General features: G+C 39.9%; 1 protein-coding gene across 12 annotated transcripts in view; it reads left to right on the top strand.

The window, feature by feature from the left end:
* The first annotated feature begins 2,152 nt into the window (after nucleotides 1–2,152).
* Nucleotides 2,153–19,478, top strand: part of ptprt (protein tyrosine phosphatase receptor type T) — a 412,332-nt gene continuing 395,006 nt past the window's right edge. For all 12 annotated transcript variants that reach the window (XM_035943149.2, XM_035943147.2, XM_035943148.2 and 9 more), the window contains exon 1: nucleotides 2,153–2,622. In XM_035943149.2, coding sequence (XP_035799042.1) covers nucleotides 2,535–2,622 — 88 coding nt within the window. In that variant the 5' untranslated portion in view covers nucleotides 2,153–2,534. The remainder of the gene's footprint in view (nucleotides 2,623–19,478) is intronic.

Below are 19,478 nucleotides of genomic sequence, written 5' to 3'. Positions count from 1 at the left end.
GCGACTTGACCCCGGGTAAGCGGATGGATGGATGGATGGATGGATGGATGGATGGATGCCGTACTGCTTAATTTAATATCTCTCCATCACTGTAGTTGGGATGTTTGAATGAAACCGTGAGGAAAATGGACATATAAGTGTTCTATGTCTCAAAGACAAAAACCAATGTTGCATATCTCATGTTTGAAAATGGCTTTAAAGCACGTAGAGCTGGTGGAACTTGATTTTTGAACAGAGTGTAACAGCACAGGTCCATCAACCACAAATACAGTAGTCGTGTATTCATCTCTCAGGGATGATCGATGACTAATCATCCAAGGAGTTCAACCTCCACACTGCACATTAAGATAAAAATATATTCAAGACGACAAAATGTTTAGGCTTGAAAACACCTGTGTGGAGGAATTCTGGGCTCAGATTGAAGGACCTGAAATCCGGTTTCATTAGAGCTCCGACACACACAGCATGCCAAACTAAAAGAACCAACAAAGGCCGACTGATCAAACAGCTTCATGTCTTCTGTTAAAGGCTGCTGACATTCACTGAGACTCTGCATGCATGAGAAGAATAAGCCTGCATTCACAAACCCTTTAACCCACATGTTGTAGATGGTAACACTGCAGGAACAGATGTTCAATCACTGCCCCAAAACTCACCAGACTGTTGGCTTTGTGTGTCCAATCAGAAACTTTGCACATGCGTTTCTCAACATTTGAGATCTTGAGAGTTAGAATGAGAAATCTTCTTCCTGCCACAGCTATTTCTGAGGAGATAAAAACAAAACAAATGTGCCTGGAAACAGAAACTAAGTTAAACCTGCATTTCCAGCAGATTCTGCTAAGTTGTCCAAGTAACCTGACAGAAAAAGCTCCAGCCACTAACTAAACACTAGTCAGAGTGTATTTGAATGTGCGTGACAGAGGTTGAAGAGCCCTATTAGAAAGAGACAAGCCTTGAAACAGAAATCCAGGGACAGTAAAATGAGTGGACTGAGTAGGGATCTGATGACAGACAGAAGAGAGAGAGAAAGCAGCAGAGACTGAAGCAGAATCCGATATTTGCGCAGCAAACAGGCGATAGGACCCAGAGGAAGAACAGGAGCTTAGAGTCAAGCTGGAGGAAGACAGTAGAGACAGGAGGGGAAATGTAGTGTCTGGACCTTGATATTAAAACGTGCATTTAATTATTTACCGAGAGAAAACAGCAAGCTGCATGCGTATGTGGAGACGTTAGATCAAATGTGGCATTGACTTGCAAGTATCTGCTAAATGCTACAGTTTTCTGCTTTGTTTTTTTTTTTTTTCATTTTAATTTCCTGTTTTGAGCAACTTTACATTAAATGAACCGATTTCCTCACACGGAAACTTAAAATGCAAAGATGCACATTGTTTTGTGATAGAATTTTGCAGGACTGAATGATTTTCTGCACATGGAGGAATGCAACGTACATTAAAGCATTGAGCTGGTCTTGAAAAACCCAAATTCCTCACCGGAATACTTAAAAATTAGTAAATGCACATTGTTTTGTGACAGAATTCTTCAGGTTTGAATGATTTTCACAATTTTGGGGAATGAAGTTAAACTTGAAATAACCAAATTCCTCAGAGGAAACCGTAAAAATGATTACCTGTACGTTGTTTTATGATAGAATTCTCCATGATTGAATGATTTTCCCCATTTGGGAGTAAAAAACGAGCACTTAAACATTGAACTGGTCTTTATGGAACAACCAGAGTAGCATTTTATGCCTGTGAAATATAAGAAAAGAAGGTAGGATCCACAATAATTTTTTTAATGACATAATTAAAAAAAATCATAATCCATCACTTCTCTGAGGCCAAAATATTCAAAATTAAAGCTGAAGAGTAGAATTTGACATTTTCCTTATAAAATACTTGCCTATTCTTAGATTTTTCTTTAAAATATGCAAGTTATTTGTGTACACTGGTCCTATTCATATCCCAGAGTACCTTTGTCAGAGTTTCATGACCGTTTCCTGTTTTAAAGTCAGCTTCCCTTCGGCAGCTGCTTAATCTTATTTTGAAACTCCTGACCAGAAATGGCACACGCGTCAATCCGCGCGTCTTTACGCAGGTGTCTGGCACCCGCCGTAGTGCGCACTGCTCTCCATTCCTCTCCAACTCCGTCAGTCTGTCGGAGACCGTCTGAGCGCACACACACACACACACACACACACACTGTTGCCCCACTGTCCCTCTCACACACACTTTTGGGTGCACGCGCGCGCACGGACACGCGCAGGGACGCACACACACAGGCTCCCGCTGTCGGACCCGAGAGCAGAGGAGCGGAGAGGAACGGAGAGGAGAGAGCTCTTGGTTATCTGCCTCCAACTTCTCTATGAGCTTCTACGTGCGTCTTTCTGATTCTTCTCAATGCGAGGATTTTATTCCTGTTGTCACCGTTATTGTCTCTGCTGTCCCAAACTAAGGAAAACCACTTCCAGGACCAGACGGGAGTATGTAAAATAATCCGCACGACTGAGCAGAACAAGAAGAAACAGAAGAACAGAGATGGATAAACGGAGTTATTCTCGCGTTTTGCCGGCAGCTTTCTTCTACTTTGTACTTTTTGGATTTACTGATGGACAGTTCTTTCCAGGTAATGAAGCTTTTTTGATTATTACATTTGAAAAAAAAAAAAGTAACTTATGTACATGCATTTCTATTTTGTGGACTTGGAGGATTCTTTTCAGTTGAATCGGGGGTAAATGCCACAGAGCTCAGGTGGCACATGTGGGAATATAAAGTGTCCATGCAGGTTGATTTGTACATTTTGGTGATTTCGGAGCTTCACGCAGCTGCACTTGTTGTACTGCAGGCTGATGTGATGGTAAAACACCCCTCAACTCGGTTTTAAGCAAATTTCCAGTTGTGGATCTGAATCTATAGCTGCGTATACGCACAGAAAACGTATATTAACGAGAATGTCAGAGGTGGAAACTGATTTAAAATCAAAATACAGAGCGGTTTGCTGAAAACGATGACAGTTTGGCTCAAGATGATCTGAGTTTAGAGCTTCGTGTCTGATTCTGATTCTCGCTCAGGAGCTTTGGTGAAGTTTTGGTTGCTTCTGGAGGTTTTGCTCCATGAAGCTCGGTGTAAGTGTGCGCTGCATGCTGCTGAGGCTTAATGATGTGACTCGTTTTCTGTTTTACGCAGATGGTATTTCGCTTGTGAACTCGGTGAGTTGTGGAAACGGACTGACCGGTGCGTCGAGGCTCCGTCTGAGCGCAAAGCAGCGAACATAACGCGTCCCCGGAGTTATTTATGCAACCACGAGAGTCATATTTTAGATGTGTTTCGACAAAGATGCAGACACGTTACTGTGCAGCAGCATCGTGGGGTAACGTGCCGAAGTTAGTCTCGCAGAAATCCGTTCTATTGCAGAATCCATGAAACATTTGCATGCAAAAAACCGAACAAATCCGGCATCTGAATGACTCCCTGCTTCTCCAGTTTGCCACACAGAACAACAATTGAACCCAGTTCTTTATATTTCAATAAGTCTGCAGATACAGACTTTAAACTCGCCGTATTTAAGCTTCTGGATCCACACACAGTCCGCAGCAGCGTCTCTGCTCCGCAGTCAGCGTTCGGCACTTGTTACGCGCCGTCAGAGTTTTGCGGAATCTTTGTGTTTTCCAGGCCTGAACCGACTCAGAGATGATGATTGTTATCTATGAGCAGAAATGGAAGCTTCACTGATGGATAAAATGTCGGTTTACAGCTGCACTAATAGACTTTGCTTCCCCATATCCAGCAAGCTTCATTCCCTGACACACGTCCCAAATAAGATTCAGGAGGAAGTGCTGTTACATATAAATCAAAACATTCAGTAAGCGTTCAAAAATGTATTAAGTCAAATTATATACATGTCTATCTAACTCTGTCTCGTGTTTTAATCTGCTGTTGCAGGTTCTTTAAGCTTTAAAGTCGCCTTTGTGTTGATTGTTTTTATTTATTTATTTTTTTTAAAGAAAAGTGATGAAATATGATACTTTATGGCAGGTCTGAGTGTGTTCTGTGCCATCACTCCGGGTTTGCCATAACAGGACAAATCATTCCAAATCAGAGATGTTTTACTGCAGCGGCAGTCTGTCCAGCGGTCTCAGCACCTTCTGCTTGGTATTCATGGCTCGTAACTCTGCAAAAAGAGGCTACTTTGAATTGAAGACTGGCTCCAAACACGGAGTCCTCCCTCTCCGCTCGCTCTCCCTCCGTCTGTGCGCTGCGGTGCCGCGGAGCAGCGTCCGTCTCTCCGTGCGTAATGGTGCAGCGGAAGAAACCAGCCCTCAGCGCGTTCGGAAAAGTGTTAATTTATGTCACAATTAAGACGAGATTTGCACGATTTGTCTTATCAGCTCAGAGTATTGGTGTGAACAGACAGACAGGAGAGAAAACTCACATTTGAGAGGTGAAACACAGCTTGGGGGTTCATAGTAACTGTTGCAACATCCTCTCTTCACACTGGTAGTGGGAGACATGGTTGGAAATAACGTCTTTTTTCTCCTTTATGTTGTCTAAAAAAGTCAGATTTGGTGTCTAGAATATAGTGTTCTGATTGTGTTTTGTCACTTAAACGCATTACTTTAACTTCACCAGTCATTTTACTGGGAGTTCGTGCGTAAAATGTGTCTGAGAAGAGAGCTGAGGGACGTTTTGTTGCTTCCTGCTGTTCGCCTTTTTGTCGTTAGGGGGCGACATTGGTACATGTGATCCACCTGTCCGACTGATTCTCTCTGTGTGTCTCTAATGCACACAAAGCGATCAGAGTGTTTCTAATAATCTTCCATTCCTCTTCAAACTGCTGTTTTTTTGTTTCTTAGAGAAGAAAGGAAGAAAAATAACTGTGAAGAAAGTCACTCAGCTATAATGAAAAAAGACTGAAAGCCAGTGATGAAGAAAATGATCTCACTCTGTCTGTCTTGTCTGTCAGTCCTGCTTACAGACATCATGTACAAGTTGTAATCCTGTCATCCATGAGGCCTGCATGTGTGGGGGAGCAAATTCAGCTTTAGGATATTTTTATTCAAGCAAAATGTTGATTTTTAAGGTATTTTACGCAAAACTTGTTGAGTTAAAGTGTCATTTTAATCACAGGAGTGGCTAATATGAGTCATTTAGGCAGATACATCAAACTTATTGTATAAAGACTGGCACTTTTTTTTATTTGGATGAGCTGATTCAGCTTTATGTTCAACAAAGCAAAGACGTATGTTACTCAAGGCTGTCCTTTTCCATTCTGTGTGAGTGCGCTGGGTGCAGCTGTGCTCCTGATCCAAGCCTTTGAGCTTCACTGATCACTAATTGTTGAGCATCCGGTTCGATGTGAGGTTGGTGGGCACTGAGGTGTGTGTGAGTGTTTTCAAGGAAACCAATTTACAATTTATATTCCACTTAATTAGATTTTTTTGGAGGGGGCAGCAAGGACAAAAAAGGGTTGGTAAAAGAAAAATGAGAGAGGAGAAAGGGAAGTGACCGTGGATCACTTTTCTCAGTTTTTCTCCTTGACTCGTTTGCCCGCTGTGTTGACACGTTGAAGGGAGAAGAAGTCTTTGGCTCTGATCAAATCAACATCCTTCAATTCCCCAATTATAGAGGCCTTTATGTGATTAGTGTGTGTGCTTTGTGTGGACGCTGTCATACAAAGAGAGGACGGCGGGGGGAAAAAGTTGGGGAGGTAAAAAGGTGAGGAGCGATTTAGTTGAGCAGAGAAAGGACGAAGTGGAAGAGGCAGTGATGAATGAAGGAGGAAGATGAAATGAGAGAAGGAGGTGGGAGGGAAAGGGCAAAGAAAACTAGGGGAAGAGGAGGGAGGAAGGATGAAGATGGGTTAGTTTTCACAAACAAAAAAGCTGTGAAATTGTGAGATTCTTGTGTTTTTTAGCAGCTAGTTTTGGTGTGAAACTCAAATTGTCAACATAGAAGACAAATGGAGATATGTGTTTAGTGTTTGGATGTATTTTAACCCAAACTATGATCTCTTTCTGAAAAACCAAGCAGTTTTCATGCCTACACTTAACTTAGTAGCTTTGTAGTTGAAACCAAGGCGTTTGAAAAGCATCGTCGTGGGTGTATTTTAACCCAAATCGTGATCTTTTCCTCAATACAGCTATGCAGTTTTGGAGTTTAGGAGGGAAAAGTCTGAAAAAACAAAGACTAGGAGATGAGAGCAACAAAGAAAAGAGGAGAAATGTCGAGGAGGGGGTGTAAAACGATAAGAAGTAGAGGAGAGAATGAGACACAAAGACGTCACAGTGGAAGAAATGATTGATATAACTGGAAGACAAGACGGTGGTGAAAGGATGAGACTGTAGGAAAAGAGATTCTCTTGTCGCCTGCTGCCTCGTTCATCACTCCCGTCTAGATGAGCCGAGAAAGACACCCCCCCCGAGAAGGACGAGTGTTTGGCAAAGGATGACAAGAGGTCGAGGAAAAGAAAAAAAAAATGACACTAAGTTGATTATGTCTCGGTGTTATCGACTGTCTGAGTGGCTGTAATTGTTTCCACTGCTGTGTGTGTGTGTGTTGCTAAAGAGAGAGGAGCTTTATGGCAGGATGTCTGTCACCTCGTGGCCTGCTCTCTTTAGTATGCCGTCCATCCTCCCTTCATGTGTGTGTGTCGGAGGGTGTGTGTGCGTGTGTGTTCGCCTAATCCACGGCACTTATTCTATTGGCCTGACTAACTGACAGCCTAATAGCAGGGCATGCTGAGTGCCGGGGCATCAGTGTGTGTGTGTGTGTGTGTGTGTGTGTGTGTGTGTGTGTGTGTGTGTACAAGACCGTCAGATATTGAATGAATTCAACTGGAGCTGAAATAGTGTAAAAGTGGCTTCAGTGAGTGATTTGCACTTAGAAATAGTGAGCGTTTGTGGAGGATTGTGCAGAATTAGCAGCAGGTGACACCAGAAATCAGTTTGCACGCTGTTGGAAACTAAGTGCTGCTGAATGCTAAGTGATGTAGGAACTTTTCACATGTTCAGTCGCTGGTGCTGCCGATGCAGGCAGGCTAGTCTGACTCTAGTGGATGTAGACTTTGGGTATTAGCCGGCAATTTCCGCAATTTTGAGTCAGTTACCATTTTCAGAATCACAATCACCACAGCAAACAACAAATATGTTCAACTTCCGCACTAAAAATAGCAACTTTTGCCCAAGATTTGGCAAGATTGGTTTTTATTTGGTAGATTCTACATTTTAGTGACGGTTCTCGTCTTCCTGCATGTAAATGTTTCATTCTTTCGAGGGAATATCGAACTCCTTAGCCCTACCCATGACGACAATTGGCTGCAAATGGTTTAAAGAAATTCAAACAAACCAGAACATCATTTCAACCTATAGAAAAATGATAGTGTGGTGCAGGACTAGTTAGCATGCTTACTGATGCAAAGTTGTCAGATGTAGACTTCAGTTTTAGATTGCTGTTGGTGCTGCTTTGCAGGGGCACCGTTGCTGCATCCCGGGCTTAACACCACCCAAAACAGCTGTGATTGGTTTAAAGTGTTTGTAGCACTTACCCATGTTGATTCTAGTTTCTTTTTCAAACATTTGTACTCTAGATAATCAAATAAATCCAACTTGTATTGTTTTATTATGTACGATTTTATGGAATAACTGTGTCATGCTGCTCAGAAGACACGTATTTATACTTGGTTGTCGTGGTTGTTTGGTTTCCATAGAGGTTCGGGACTTTATAATGGAGTGGAAAATGAGTCAGCAGGTAGAAAAATGGTGACAGGAGCAAATAAACAAGGGTTGAATCATGTTCACAGGCTTTGAAATGAATGAATTTAGGAATCGCATAGACGTCTAGAAATTGGTGGAAGTGTTCAAAACAAGCATGGGTGCCTCCTCGTATGATCCAAATGTTGAGCAAAACTTTTTTTCATCATTTAGTTTGCAGCTGGGAGGTCGATTTTGAAAATGCTAAGGACGCAGATAACAGAAGCTGCAGTTATTCTGCTAAATGTAAATGAACACTATGTTTCTCAAATCACTGTTTTTGAGTAGTTTAGGTAGTGAATAGAGGCATATTTTTGATCAAACAACTGTGTAGAGTCATATATATGAGCCATTTTAAAGCAGGAATGAATTATTTTAAGGGATAAAAACATAAATGTGTAACTTTGATGCAGAGAGATAAGTTTTTTGGGGGTTTATTTAACGACTGGAGAGGGACCTTAAACAAAACTGATTACAGCGTCAAATTCACACATGGTTGGAGGTTAAAAGAAACATTAAAAGTAAAGCTCCACCACCAAAGCACACTACATCCCTCCTTCTGCATGCTTTAAATGAACGCTATTTGTCTGGAATCTCATGGCCAGTTATCAAAGTTATTGCCTGAAGACAATAACAAAGTTATTTCCCTGCAGGAAGCAAACAACCTTGAGTTCTCCAGTGATGGAACGTGGTGTCAGACTGACAGTTGTGTCTTCCATGGGGATATTTGACAGTTGAAAACTGAACGAGCTGCTATGAGCAGTCAACGATAAATGGCTTTGAAATGACGCTCTAATGGAAAGACTTGAAAAATGAGTATTTAGTAGGCCTGAGGGCGAATTTTCCTTATGTGTCTGTAGCTGAGCCGACGGCGTAAAACCCAATGGAAACAAATGTAGACATAACAGAAGAGCGTGCATCCATCCAGTAGAGCTGCAGATATCTGTGGTCTTAGGATGTCTGGTGTAGAGAGGGAAAGGAGGCCTGAAGTGAAACTGAGAGAAATCGGTTTCCCCACCTGCAAAGGATTTAGTGCAGCGATGGAAACGGCTCTTAATTATAGTCTTAGAAGAGAGACTTATAGACTGCAAGTGTGAAGTGGATAAACACAATTTAACACAAATGATGCCTTTTCCAGATGAGTGCAATCGCACACCGTTAATCTTAGACACACGAGTCTCCCAAATATATTTTGCTTCAAGAAAAAAGAAAAGTAGATTTTGGAGATGCAGCAAAAACACATCCTGCATGTCCTCTCTGAGCATATACTTAGTGCATGGTATAAGTACTTCCACAACTTATGTATGCCCTGTTCAGTAAACCCACAAAAAACACACACACAAAAAATCTGAAAATAGGGATAAAGATGGCGAAATTGATTTAATTAAAGATTTAGACATGGTATTCTGCTACAAACACATTATTTTAATGACAGAGTATAAACACACTCCATCCATCCATCCATTATCTATACATCACTTAATCCTCATTAGGGTCGCTGAGGGGCTGGAGTCTATCCCAGCTGACTTATGGCGAAGGGAGGGGACGCCCTGGACAGGTCACCAGTCTATTGCAGGGCTACATATGGAGACACTCGCATTCACACCTGCAGACAATTTAGAGTTACCAATGAGCATGATTTTGTACTGTGGGGGGAAGCTGGAGAGCCCAGAGAAAACCCACGCATGCACAGGGAGAACATGCAAACTCCATGCAGAAAGATCCCAGGAAGTTGGGAAGGCAGGGACACGAACAGGGGATCTTCTAGCTGCAAGGCGAAAGTGCCATAAATGCACTCGATTTTCTTAATCTTTCCAGTTTACGTCGGTTACTGTTGGAAAATTTGCTTTCAATCTGTTAAAGCAACAGAAAAGAACAAAATCGGACACTTATATATTATATTTCAACCTAAAAGTGTTCAAATGTTACATCATAGCAGAAAAAAACATCACCAGGCATCTTTTTTTTTTTTTAGCAGTAATAATGTAAATAAAATATATGCCTGGTGGACACTGAAGCTTTCATTATAACAGGTTAAGCCATTAGTTATCGTTAATTCATTCACTGCATAAATTATACAGGGATAATTTAGCAGTGGCCCCATACAGCAGACATAAATGATACAGCGGCGCATCCACAAACCTGAACCTCAGAGCGGCATAATGGCGTCGCTGATAGAATTCAGCAGTTGGACGGCAGCGGGCGTAAATGAGGTGGAAAATGTTTTTGTTTTCATCCTTTAGAGTCCGTTAACTTCAGCCTCAGGGCAGGATGGGGCACATGTTCATACTCTGCGTTGTCGCACTTTGACTCCACCTTCTGATGGGGTTGATTCCGGTTTTTCAAGCTTTCAGAAGTTGCAAAAAAAGGTTTATAGGATTATAGATGAGTCAAGATGTGCTAAAAGTGTACCAGTTTCTGAGATTTAGAAGAGGAGAGCTGCTTCTTCATGTTTTCCGAGAAGTAATTTGAAAATCAGCAATAATGGAACTGCTTAGTTGGTAATTAATGGGATGCAGTGCTGTGCTGCTTAAAAGCTTTAATGAGTCCCTGCTAATGACAAAGACTGTCATTGGCACAGAAGTGTGAATGAAGCTGCAGTGTATCAGAGCAACATAAGGTATCCAATATTAGCATTTCTTTATAAACAGAGAAAGCAAAAATATATCAGTTAAACTCTCATAAAGGATGAACAAATCCCTATGGTAATGGTCTTGTAAAACTGCTTTTATTGATGGTTAACTGTGTTTATCCAGCAATATGGCAACATCTGCAGATTATTTTAGATATTTTAATACAGTCGTTTGCAGGAATGCTATAGGGAGGTTATTATCGTTTTGGTTTGCAGCTTAAAACTTACTGTTTTCTCAAAAAAAAGCTGTAAAATTGCGAGATGGTTAAGTGTTTAGGGTCTAGTCTTGGGCCAAACTCAACTTAGCAATACAGAAAACCTCCCAAACTTTGTATTTAGTGTTTGTACAGTTGTATTTTAACCTAAACTATGATCTTCTCCTCATCCTAACCTTGTAGTTTTGACGTCTAAACTTAACCAAGTATTTCTGAAGCTGAAACCAAAGCAAATTTTGACTAAAAACTAAACAGGGACTGAAAAGTGTTGCAATGGATGTATTTTAACCCAAACCCCCGATCTTTTCTTTAACGTAATTACTTTTAATTATTTTGGTTTCTAAAGGTAACCAAGTAGTTTTATTGTGTAAAGAAAAGTAAAACAACAACAACAACAACAACAAAACTATGAAAATGGCAAGAAAACTAAACAGCGACTTGAAACATAGAATACAGTGGTTCCACATGAAACTCCAAATGAAATGTTGTTGGTACAAAAAGTGTTGACAGAAAGACACAAATTTTTCAAAATAAAGTTGTTCTTTGTACTACTGAAGATACCTTTTACCTATGTTTGAGGAACAAAAACAGCTGGGAATAACTACAGCTTGGTTCTTGGCTAGAAAGTATATTTGGATTTGAACAACTACCTTGTGGCGTCTGTAGCTCTGTAGAAACATTCAACTCCTCATTTGCTTCCAACTGACTTGAATCAGAATTTCTACTTTACTTATTACTGCCAGACTTGAGAGCAGACGTGTTGCTTTTGGGTATTTGTGGGTGTTTCTGGTTATTTTCTGCTTTTGTAATACCATTTACCTGGGAAACTGGAAGCTAGAAACAAGACGGGAACATGCACATACGTTCAAACGGGTGACGTCAGGTTCGGTTGGGGTAACTTAGCGAGACACAGCAGAGGACGAGTTCGCACACCTCAGACGGCAAAACAAACTCGGAGGCAAATCAAGTCGCGATTGGGCTGATTAGAATGTCAGAGGTGTAAAACATACACGGCGTAGCACGTTCAAAACTTCCTTTCCGCTAATTAAAATAACTGCTGATTAATGCAGGAGGCCTTAACGAAGCTTAACAAGGTTTCTCAGTAATTAATCCATATTTAATAGAAGATGTTAGGCGAGAGAGACCGAGAGGCTGCTTAGTCGGCTGAATCAACAAGCTGGCGGTGGGGGGTGGGGAGGGGTGTGGATGGCAGAGAGAAAATAAAGCAGGAAATGAGACAAATAAGTGTGGGCAGAAGGAGGAAGGCAATAAAGACAGTTATGAAGTTTAGCTGGAGGAGAGAGGAGAAGAAGGAAGCAAAGAGATGACATCTGAGCATCCCTCACTTTATTCTCGCAGTGAGTGAATTAAATTTATGTAAGACTGTGTGGGAGGTCTTACCCAGAAGATGGATACACAGATGCAGTCAGAGCCACTCTCAGCTGGTCTATAAAAAACACATTTGGTATAAAAGAAGCCAAAAATGCCCAGATCTAAGTTTGCAGTTACATGAGAGAAGGGAAACTATTGAATAATTCTAGTTTGTAGCAACTTGAGTTTTGGTTTGTTTTAGTTGCTTGTCCAAATGGGGCAAAAAACACAAGCAGGAAGTTTGTAAAACATATATGAGGAAGAAGCAAATACAGACATAGAGTGAAAATATTACACAAATTGTGCAAACAGATTTCCTACACAAGACGTGACACATTCACTTTCAGTTTTACTTAAAAATATAGTGTTTTAAACATAATTTTGCAAAGATATGGCGTTGCGGTGGTTTGTACTGTCATATAACAGGAGGGGCTTTGTGTGTGGATGCTTGGCAGTTTAGCTGGTGAGTCTAAATTAGCCACAGGTGTGACTGTACATGGTTATCAGTCTCTTTGGGATAGCCCCCTACATGATAAATGGGTTTCCAGGCAGTGGATCTTGCTAACCTTGGAGACCTCTTTACTTTTTCTCGACAGCGGCCAGTGGTTGACATTAATGCTTTTAACTGATTTGCTAAATGTTGCGGTTTATGATCAAATATGTGCAAAACTCAGTGTCATTAGTACTTTATACTTACTGTTAATCCTCACAACTAAGATGGTGAATATGGGAAAACATTACATTTACTCAAAATCAGCAATTACTTTTGTCAAAGTTAGCATGTTAATGTAGCGATTTCAGATTTTGGCTCAAAGCAAAGATGTGTCTGAATGCAGCCCAGTCTGACTCACCGGTTGTAGACTATGGGTATAAATTTGTCATTTCCAGCCTATAGTTTGCATGGCTTTTCAAAATCCACTTCACTACATTAAACCACAATGACCACAACCTCCAAGCAGCAACTTGCATGCTCAAAACTACAAGTCTTGCCAAAGATTTGGATTGTGCGCAATTTAAATTTTGCAAATTAGACATGTTATTGACAGTTGGATGCACATATTCCACCAAAACATGTTCCTCCAAAACTGTTTTGCTGCTGCTGCATCCCAGATTTCATGCATCCCAAGACAACTGTGATTGGTTTAAAGAAATAGAAACCAGCCAGAGTGTTTTGTTTTTCCCCAGAATGGTAATAAGGTGCAGTCAGGCTATTCTCCACCGCTGATACAGTGCTGCAAATACAGGTCTGGCTATACAAACCTAAGGCTACATCTACACTAATAATGTTTTCATTTAAAAACGCACAACTTTTGCTATGTTTAGGCCTAACATGCATGCTAATTGGCAGTTTTAGGACCCCCAAATTGGAAACTTTCGGAAACATTATTGACATTGCTTCAGTTTTAGGGGTGCATTTTAATCTTTGAAATGGTGTCTGCTTTCTGATTGGATTGCTGTCTCATTCATCACATCCTTATCTTGTGACCTTTTCCTGAAAGAAAAGAAAAGCCGACCGCCTTGACAACCAGTGGTTAATCTAAAACTAATACAGATGACAGGCATTGCTTACGTTACCACCTCTGCTAGCAGCTGCTATGCAATTAAAGTAAACTCTGGTCTTACTTTCTGCTATTGTTGTTCATCACATAGTAATTTGTAGAACTAAGCAACTGATCTGCTGCTTCCTGTTTACACCAACGCCTTTATTTCGGGTGGTTTCCCAGTAGATTGTTTAAATACTCATGTTGTCGAGATAGTTTCTGTCGAAAAAAAATGCTGTTTTAGATCGAATAAATTGTGCAAATGTAGCACAAGTGCAGTCTTACAGCTAGCACGACTCTTGACTGGTGTTTTGTCTTGTAGTAAACATGCAGTTTTAATATGTATAGACACAGAGAGCAAAGTAAAGGCATTAGAGTGAGGAAAAAAAGGGAATTATGCAAGAAGATTTGTCAAAGATAGTAAGATATAAACACTGGAAAGGAGATGAGAAAGTGTTTTTGTCAGGAAGAAAACTGCTCAGAAGTGAGGGAAGAAAGTGAGACAGGAGAAAAGTAATTATGAGCGAATATAAAGTTGGAGAAAGAAGGAATGAATTAAGATTGACAGAGGTTTGGCTGGAGAGGGATGGAGGGAGCGCAGGAGACAGATAAGAGCAAACATCGCAATATTTGCCTGGCAGTTGGATTTTGCTTCTCATTATTTACACACCGTCACACACAAACACACGCGTTCAGGCAAGACACACACGCTCTAGTTTTTTCTTGAAGGATGCCAACCATCTTCTAGTTGTTTACCGACTTTCATCTGCACACACACAGATGCGGAAGACACACTCGACTAAAACACTGCCAAGTGTACACAACTGTAATCCGGCATCTGCTCCCCTCTTTCTTTTTTTTAAATATCTTTCTCTTCATCTTCCGTCAGATGGCCAGTTCAGCCATCTTCTTATTATTCTGCTGCCTATAAACATTCATTCTCCCATTTAGCCTCACTTCCACTAGTTCAGCAGTCCGTCTGCCTGTCAGTCCGTCCACTTACGATTCCATCATTTCAACAATCATCCGTCCGTCCGTCAGTCACAGGGGATTGTGTGTTTGTGTGTGTGTTTACTGTCTCAGCTCAGATTGAATGCTGATTAATGGATAATTGCCTGTGTCATCGCCACGGCGACAGGAAATGCTGCCCGGTTCAGTGATACAGACAGAAAGGTTGGATGGGAAAGATAGACGGTTGAAAAAAAAAACAAACATTTCCTCAGCTGGGAAGCTTTTACCTGTCACTCACGGAAAAGGAGAGAAAATAGCGGCAATGGGAAACGAGATAAATAAGTGTGGAAGATTGAGAAATGAAGCAATGTGGAGGAAGAGGTGAGAGGATTCGAGCTGTGAAGGGTAAAGGTCAGAAATGACAAATGATGGGAGAACGAGTGGGGCGAGATGAGGAGGAGGATTAAAGATGGTTGATTGTTGAGGAGGAGATTGGAAAGTTTAACGGGGAGACAAAAGCCTCTTTAATGTGGTTTTTACATGTCGTCCTCGTGTTTGAATAAGTGCTACATGATGGAGATGTGTGCCTCGGTGCATTTTTGTCTGAATCCAATGCCGTCACATGAGCACAGTAATAAATTTAATTGTCGCTTCTCGTGCACGATGACAATAAAAATCAGTTTAATACACCGTGTAATTACGTGAATCGCTCCCCGTTCGGGGGTGCAGTGTCCGAAAAATCCTCCTCGGGAAAGAACCGCGTCAGCAAACAGGAATCTTTCGCCGCCACTGTGATAAATTCTTGATTCCGTCTAATAAATGATGAAATTGATGAGAGCGTTTATTCCATTAGCGAGCAGATGGATGAGCATCTCCCCTGTTCGAGATGGTCATTAATTAAATCCTCAGCGGCAAAGCTCTAACTTCTATAATCCATCATTTATGCTGCTTGAAAGAAACTCGCGCTTCTCTTCCTGGATGCTTTTTTTTGTTCCGTTTGTTTTCTAGCGATGCAACCACTCCCAGAGGCTCTGTTGTGTTTTAACAGAGCTGTTACCGAACAATTATGTCACCGAGACCTGTGTTTACAGCCCAAAGGCCTGATTAACCCTTTGAGTAAGAATCCATTTTAATATATGGTGCATCTTCTTTTTTTCTGGGCATATTTTTGTCTCCCCAAAACCTTAAAAAAAGACTTAATTTGTTCAATTTAAGAAAGTTATAATGCCATAAATTGGGAAAAAAAGCAAGTTTGATTTCTTAGATTTTATTATTATTATTTAGATTTTATTTTAACAAAATTGATGTAATTTTTTTCCTACTTGCCTACTAGACTTACTAATACTGGGCAAAAAAGTGACTCTACATATTCTAGATATGTTACTACTGAAATTTCTAATTTGTTTCAGTAGTTCTATATATTTGCGTAAGCACCAACCGTAACTCAGCTGAAAAGTCCTTGAATTTTTGTCATGTGACTGTTTGTTGCAGTTTGGTTAGTAATGGCTTCATGATTGCAATGAGGATTACAGAATTTTTTGTTTTTTACAGAATCCATTTAGAGGGAAGACTTTATTTTTAAATGAGACATGTAGAATAAAATGATTTTGATGAAAAGGCAATTTTAAGCTTAGATTAGGAGGCTAAAAAAAATTTATTTTAGTATTCCAAAGTAATAATGTCATAAATCTTTAAAAAAATAATTTCTTTGATTAATTGACAAAAATTGAAAAAAATGTGGAATCAACAGTTTTCGTAAAAACGTACAACACTTACAAATATTGGAGATATTTAGAGACATTACATGCTATAAATATTTTACTATTTTTAATTTTAATTTGTGTCTGTTTTTGTTTTTATACTGTATATCTGTGTAAACACTTCTTGCAGTTCACCCCCAAAAAAGTTTTACTGGCTGAATTTTTATCTTGTGACTGTTGGTTGTAGCTGAGTCACTGCTGACTTCACTGTTGCACTGAGGAACGCAGAATTTTTCATTTTTTACCGAATCTGTTTGGAGCAAAGTTGCAATTTGTAATGATTTCAAAAAAAAAAAAAAAAAAGAGAGACATGTAGAATAAAGTGATTGTGGTGAACTGACAATTTTGAACTCAGTTTTGTCAAGTTTTCAGATGGAACATCACAGACGAGCAGTTCAAGGACCACCAGAAAGGTCAAAACCCCATTACAGCTTCTGACAAATGCTGTAAATGTAGTGATTTTCTCTTAAAAAGATAGCATGTCTTTCAAACTCGCTGGTGGTTTCGGGGGGTTGATTCTGGTTTTTGTACTTCTTCTGATAATGATAAATGCACACAAAACAGAAAAGCGAAAAAACATCCTATGTGTCTTAAAGTTTATCATGCACATTTCATGATATTTCTTTTCCCACTTTTTATCAGAATTTATGTGTCTGTCAATTCAGTCTCTACAGATTCTTCCAAGTCTGTTGCTAGTGGTGCGACCACTCCCAGTGGCCATGTTTTAACAGAGCCATTACTGAACATTTATCCAACTGAGACCTGCGTTTGAAAGCCTAAAAACTCATTATTTTAGCAGATAGACAAAGTTAAAGCCAGCGAAAGCTACAGTGGGACACAGGATGAAAGCTGGCAGACGTACAGGAAGACACACGAGTACCGACAGAGTGATGATCTATATTTAATTTGTGTCTCTGTCCTTTGTTCTCCGTAAAGCTCTCCATGAAAGCGCCCGTTTGTTGCTAAACACGCTATAAATAAAAATTCACGACAACTTTGACTAAATGGACGGCTAAAGAGCAGAAGGCTTCTGACTGCAAATAATGCAGAGCTTGTCACGCATATTTTTAGATTAAAGCTACGCACCAGCAGAGTTTTTTGTAGAGGCAGAAAATAGAGACACAAACAAAGACATCCTAAGTGTTGCAGTGCTTCTTCGGCGTGACTCTTAATCAAAATACGTTGCTTCTGTTGTGGTTTCACTGCTGCAAATCCCAAATGAAGGCGAAAACCTTTCAAGAGCAACACATTTGTGAAGTGCAAGTTGTTATTTTCAATGGAAGCAAGAAGCAAACCGCTGGTAAAGGAGCAGTGATCGTTCTGCAGCCTATCAAATGAATGTTATTTTACATAGAGATTAATCAGCACCACTTCTTAGAAAGACTCTCTCTGCCCCAGAATAATTAACACTGATGAAAGCCTTAATCATGAACCATTATGATCATAATAAAGCAAGAGAAATTAATAAAAGGGTGATGTTAAAAGAGAGTGGCAGATATAAAAGACTTTTTTTGTCTTAAAAATTTGATGCAAATGTCCTTGTGTAATTCATGGAATTAGGTGGGATCAATGGGTTTTCATAAAAGAAATTCACTTTGTGCAAGCAGCTAAACATACACTCAGTCTCCACTTTATTAAGGATACACTAATGTGATCCGTATTATTTAAAAATGAAATACTAAAATATAGCATGTCAATGTTTTGTAGCAATGTTTTTTAGCTATAAACCTGTAAAACACTACCAAGACTAAGTAGCAAATTATACCTTTCATATCTTTTAAGTGTTTATTTTACTGCTTTACTGGGGGGCTTTTAAAACTTTTAAACTACTTATTTAAGTTTTCAGGATAACTAGAGCTCATAAAATCCATTAGCTACAGTTTTCATTTCAGCTAGAAAGATGAAAATGTACGAATTTATTTGGTGAATCTGACTGTCATTTAAAGTAGAGTTTCATGAGCTTAAAGTGGATACTGTTGTTTCAGACCATTTTTTGTGCTCTTTTTGGTCATATTTAGGTTATAATTATACTTTAGTATTAAGGTAAGGTGTTGTGAATATGTACAACATCAATGAAAGTGTAAAATGTAGAAGCTTCCGCTGATTTTTAACTGATCAGAATCAAACTGCACTTTGGTGCAGGGTCCTAGTTGAGCCCAGTTTGTCTTAAACACATATGCTCTTCCGAGGTCATTAATCACCACAGAAGTCTTTGTCATGGTGCCCCTTGCTAGCTAAACTTGCACAATGTCTGAGAGATGCCTCCTCTGGTTACACAGTATTAAACAGTAAAAAGCTCAGAACATCCCTACAAGCTTCATAAAAGCAGGCTTCAGATTTCACAGGTGCACCTAATAAAGTGGCAAGTGGTACTTGTAAAATGTTTAGACTTGATAGTAGTCCATCATTGAATTATTTTCTGTAAATTACAGCAACAAATGCTGAAAATGTAGAAGCTTCTAGTGATGTTCTGGGCTGATAATTGCATTTTTAACTGTTAAGAATTAAACTGCAGCACTAGAGATGCCAATTAAGAATATTGTTTTTCCTTAATCAGTCAAGTCAATTAATGGTTACAGTGTTCATTTGTATTTCATTCTGTGCTGATGTTCACCAGCAGACACATACATGAACTCTCTCCTAGTTGATCCCAGTTTGTTATACATGAGCTCTTTCGGAGGTCATTAACCACCACAAAAATCTTTGTCATCGTGCCCGTTGCTGGCTAAACTGCCACAATCCTCTCTGCTTGCCAGCATGGACTCAGAAAACTAGACGTTTTACCAGATTTCACAGGTGTACCTACACCTAAAAAAGTGGCAAGTGAGTGTATATAGCCAGAGTTGATGTAGAAATCCTATCCAACTGTTGTTTTTTCTATTCCACTGAGTAAAAACATTCCCAAACTTTTCATGCCCTTTTTTGTTTTAACAAATTGTAAAGAATAGTAAAAAGTCAAAAAAAGTAGAGGTTTTGCATTATAAAAGCACTGCTTCCAGCTCTCTCTCCAGTCTTTGAGACAGAATAGGCTGCAGCGGCTGTTACTACTAGTCGACGATAATTGCAGAGCAGATGCTGGATGAGGGTTTGTTGATGGCTACTGCTGAGTTATGAGTCATGACTAATTATGAATATACTTTAAGTCCTCCACGGTTGTATGCGGCGAGATAATGGTCCATTAAAACACTCTTAACATGCATGGACCCACATGAAACAGGTGCGCGACCCATTTCGGCTTCATAAGTGTAGTTTGAAATAGTCTCA

The sequence above is a fragment of the Amphiprion ocellaris genome, chromosome 5 (assembly GCF_022539595.1).
Source record: "Amphiprion ocellaris isolate individual 3 ecotype Okinawa chromosome 5, ASM2253959v1, whole genome shotgun sequence".
Taxonomy (NCBI): Eukaryota; Metazoa; Chordata; class Actinopteri; family Pomacentridae; genus Amphiprion; species Amphiprion ocellaris.
Note: the sequence above shows the minus strand (reverse complement) of the source record. Positions and strands in the feature narration are given on the sequence as shown.